Source organism: Photinus pyralis, unplaced genomic scaffold, assembly GCF_008802855.1.
Source record: "Photinus pyralis isolate 1611_PpyrPB1 unplaced genomic scaffold, Ppyr1.3 Ppyr1.4_LG4, whole genome shotgun sequence".
Classification (NCBI taxonomy): Eukaryota; Metazoa; Arthropoda; class Insecta; order Coleoptera; family Lampyridae; genus Photinus; species Photinus pyralis.
The window spans coordinates 38,336,798-38,340,308 of NW_022170511.1; the positions used below are offsets into that span (position 1 = coordinate 38,336,798).

At 37.2% G+C, this 3,511-nt stretch overlaps 1 protein-coding gene across 1 annotated transcript; it reads left to right on the forward strand.

The window, feature by feature from the left end:
- Positions 1 to 1,413: 1,413 nt before the first annotated feature.
- Positions 1,414 to 2,536, forward strand: LOC116167845. The gene is made up of 2 exons (XM_031483399.1): positions 1,414 to 1,878; positions 1,932 to 2,536. Exons 1-2 carry the CDS (start codon positions 1,465 to 1,467, stop codon positions 2,526 to 2,528), a joined length of 1,011 nt encoding a protein of 336 aa, XP_031339259.1. The 5' UTR covers positions 1,414 to 1,464; the 3' UTR covers positions 2,529 to 2,536.
- Positions 2,537 to 3,511: the final 975 nt, after the last annotated feature.

Here is a 3,511-nt window from a genome sequence, read left to right on the forward strand (position 1 = left end):
CCGTTTTAAACACTCAAATGCGTGCGAAAAAGGGCCTTTAAAACACACGTCTTTAAAGTTGCTAAGTAACGATACTTCAAGTATGACTTTTGAAACTGTCATCTGGATGAAATAAAAAATCCTCTTAGGTCGCTTTCTGTAAATGCAGAACATTTCTTTGGCTTTTGTACCTATCCTTTGGTTGAAGCTTTCACAAACGCGCGTAATTTAGGGTATGTTTCCAAATTTGATCCACTTTTTAATCGCAGCATTGCTTTAAAGTTTTGAATGAATGCACCAAAATATAGAAGATATAAATACCTTTGGCATTTCCTTCATATATGCCAGCATTATGGATGCATTTAAGACTGTATTCGTAAGTAACTTCCTATTCATCCATGGAAAGAACTTTTCATATTCTTTATAATAGGCTTTACTGGAGTTGGATTTTACACCAACACCAACGTTTTTACAACAATCGATTTATAGGCCGGTGTATTATCTTTTTCAACGGAAATCGTTTAATTCACAAAGACGATGATTTTTATAAGCAAACGTCAAGTGACATTTCCATGGCAATCGTGAAATTACGAACACCCAGCCCACTTAATTAGACATGTATTCGAGTATAACGTCAATATGACTTCATTGTATTTCCTATTTTTAAATTATACTGCAGGTATAATAAAAAATACTATAAGATACACGTGTATAATTGGTCTTTAAAGCACTTGCAACGTTAAAGGCACTCCGCTTTGCGTCGTGCCCTTAAACTCGTTGCGCGTGCTTTAAAGCCTTGATTATACACTTGTATCTTAATATACTATTACATAAAAGTTAATATTTTTTACTTCTAAAAATTACTGTTCTCTACATGAGCTAGTCTAACGAAACAGTTATAAACTTTTATTTAATTTTCGTCAAATTGCATAAACTTACGTTTAATAGGCCTTAGACTGTGACCCTATCTACAAGACTTTTCAATGCCAGTCTTGCTACGGGATACTTCCCTACTGCCTGGAAGCATGCCCATGTCATACATTTTAAAAAACCTGGAAAACCGGGCCACTCACCTTCGTCCTACCGTCCCATAAGTCTGTTGAGTACCATCTCTAAATTGTTAGAGATAGTACATTATACATTAAGGGAGAGAAATGGTTGATTTTTCCCGCGGTGTTATTGTTGCCCGAGGGCGAAGCCCGAGGGCCACAAGGCACCAAGGGAAAAACGCCATTTCTCTCCAGCGGTGTATATACTATTTTTTTCACTCGCGAGGATGTTTACTTATACTTTAAATATAGTCAAAGATTTTTCATTAGAACCCCTTTAATCGTGTTAGTGGAGTATTGAAACTGTATCATGGCAACAAGCAGGTATTAGGGCACAATAATAATCACGTTAGCAACCTCCATGCCTTTGTCTGACTTCCATGCCAACCAATAAACAAATATCGTGTTTTTGTGAAAACGTGCGTGGGTCTAAATTATGGAATCTGCTAGTTTTTCCGAAGAACCTTTTGAGATTACTGAAGCTGCTAACGCTACTGTTACCAATTTACTGCCCGCGAGGTCCAAAAAATTGTATGAAGCAGCATACCACAGTTTTAAAGATTGGTGCCTACAAAAAAGTGTGAAGACTTTTTCCGAAAATGTCATGTTGGTTTATTTTAGCGAAAAGGCTAAAAATTATAAGTGTTCCACGGTGTGGGCGCAATATTCTATGGTGAGGTCTTGCATGCTCATATATGACAACATCGATATCAGTAAATTCCGCAAACTGGTATCATTTCTAAAAAGAAATTCAGATGGGTATGCTCCCAAAAAATCAAAGATATTAAACAGAGAAGAGGTGAAAACATTTTTGTCTGAAGCTGACGATGATGCCCATCTAATGCGAAAGGTAAAATAGATTAGGCTTTAAAAAACATACTCGTACTAACAATGTTGCATTAGGTTGTGTTAATCTTCGGAATAAGTGGTGCATGTCGCACTGACGAATTAGTTAATCTAACCACGCATAACGTTAACGATATGGGATCTTCCTTCATAATTACGTTACCATTTACCAAAAACAAGACATCTAGAACCTTCGTAATAACAGGAAACATAGATGGTACAGATTTTCTTCATTTAATTCGCAAGTACGCAGCACTAAGACCTGAAACAATACAACATCAACGATTTTTCATTTTTTACAAGAATGGAAAATGTACGACTCAGCCTGTTGGCAAGAATACGCTTGGCAAAGTACCATCAACGATTGCAAGTTTCTTAAAGTTACCAAACCCCCAACTATATACGGGACACTGTCTGCGCCGATCGTCCACTACCCTATTAGCGGACGCGGGTGCTGATATTACCACTATAAAGCGGCACGGTGGGTGGAAATCTACAACTGTTGCGGAAAGTTATATTGAAAACTGTATCGCCAATAAAATTAATATTGCTAATCGGATTAATCAAGGGGATAGTTGTAGTTCTAATATCTGCAATGTCATACCAGAAACCAGTTCTTCTGATTCAAATATGTTGATCAATACCACCAATTAATTTCTCAAAATGCGAGAATATCACGTTTAATTTAAATATAAACAATGTACCTTTTTGAGTTGTGTTAATAAATGATTATATAAGCATCAGGGAGTTTTCATTATTATTATTTCCCTAGGGAATAATTTGCCATTTCAGTCCCTATTTTGTGGTCATAGAAACGGACTTTCACTCTCGCGAGTGAAAAAAAGTTATTCATGCCCGCATCGATGATTACCTAAGACAAAAGAATATACTTCCAGAGTTCCAATTCGGATTTCGCTCCAAGTACTCTACTAGCCATCAGCTTCTTCGAATCACAGAAAGTATAGTTCAAGGCTTGAAAGCAAGCAATATACTGCTGCAATATTTTTAGACGTCGCACAGGCATTCGACAAGGTTTGGCATGCGGGCTTATTACATAAAATGCTAGAACTTGAATTTCCAAACTACATCATCAACATTACATCTTCCTTTCTATGTGATAGAACGTACTCTACCAGAATCAATTCAACACTCTCAAATATCAAGAGTATTAGAGCAGGTGTGCCGCAGGGGTCTGTACTTGGCCCTTTACTCTTCAACATTTATACTTACGATATTCCTGTCCCAGTAAATTGTTCTCTTTCCATGTTTGCTGATGATACAGCCATAGTAACACACAGTTCTGATTTGGATACAGCCATCGGGGCTCTTCAACAAGCCGTAGATGAAATTAGTAGCTGGTATAACCGATGGAACCTACTACTCAACGAAACGAAATGTGTCACAAAAATCTTCACATTAAGAAGGTACAGCAATCCAAGATGCATTCAAATCAATGGCAGGCAAATACCGTGGAATCGCAAGGATCAAGCTGTTAAATACCTTGGCGTACACTTGGACCACAGACTAACATGGGGAATACATATAAACCTAAAGTTGAACGACGCACATCATAAATTAAGATTGCTATACCCTATACTAAATAAGAGCTCACCATTGAAAACTGAATGTGCGGTATT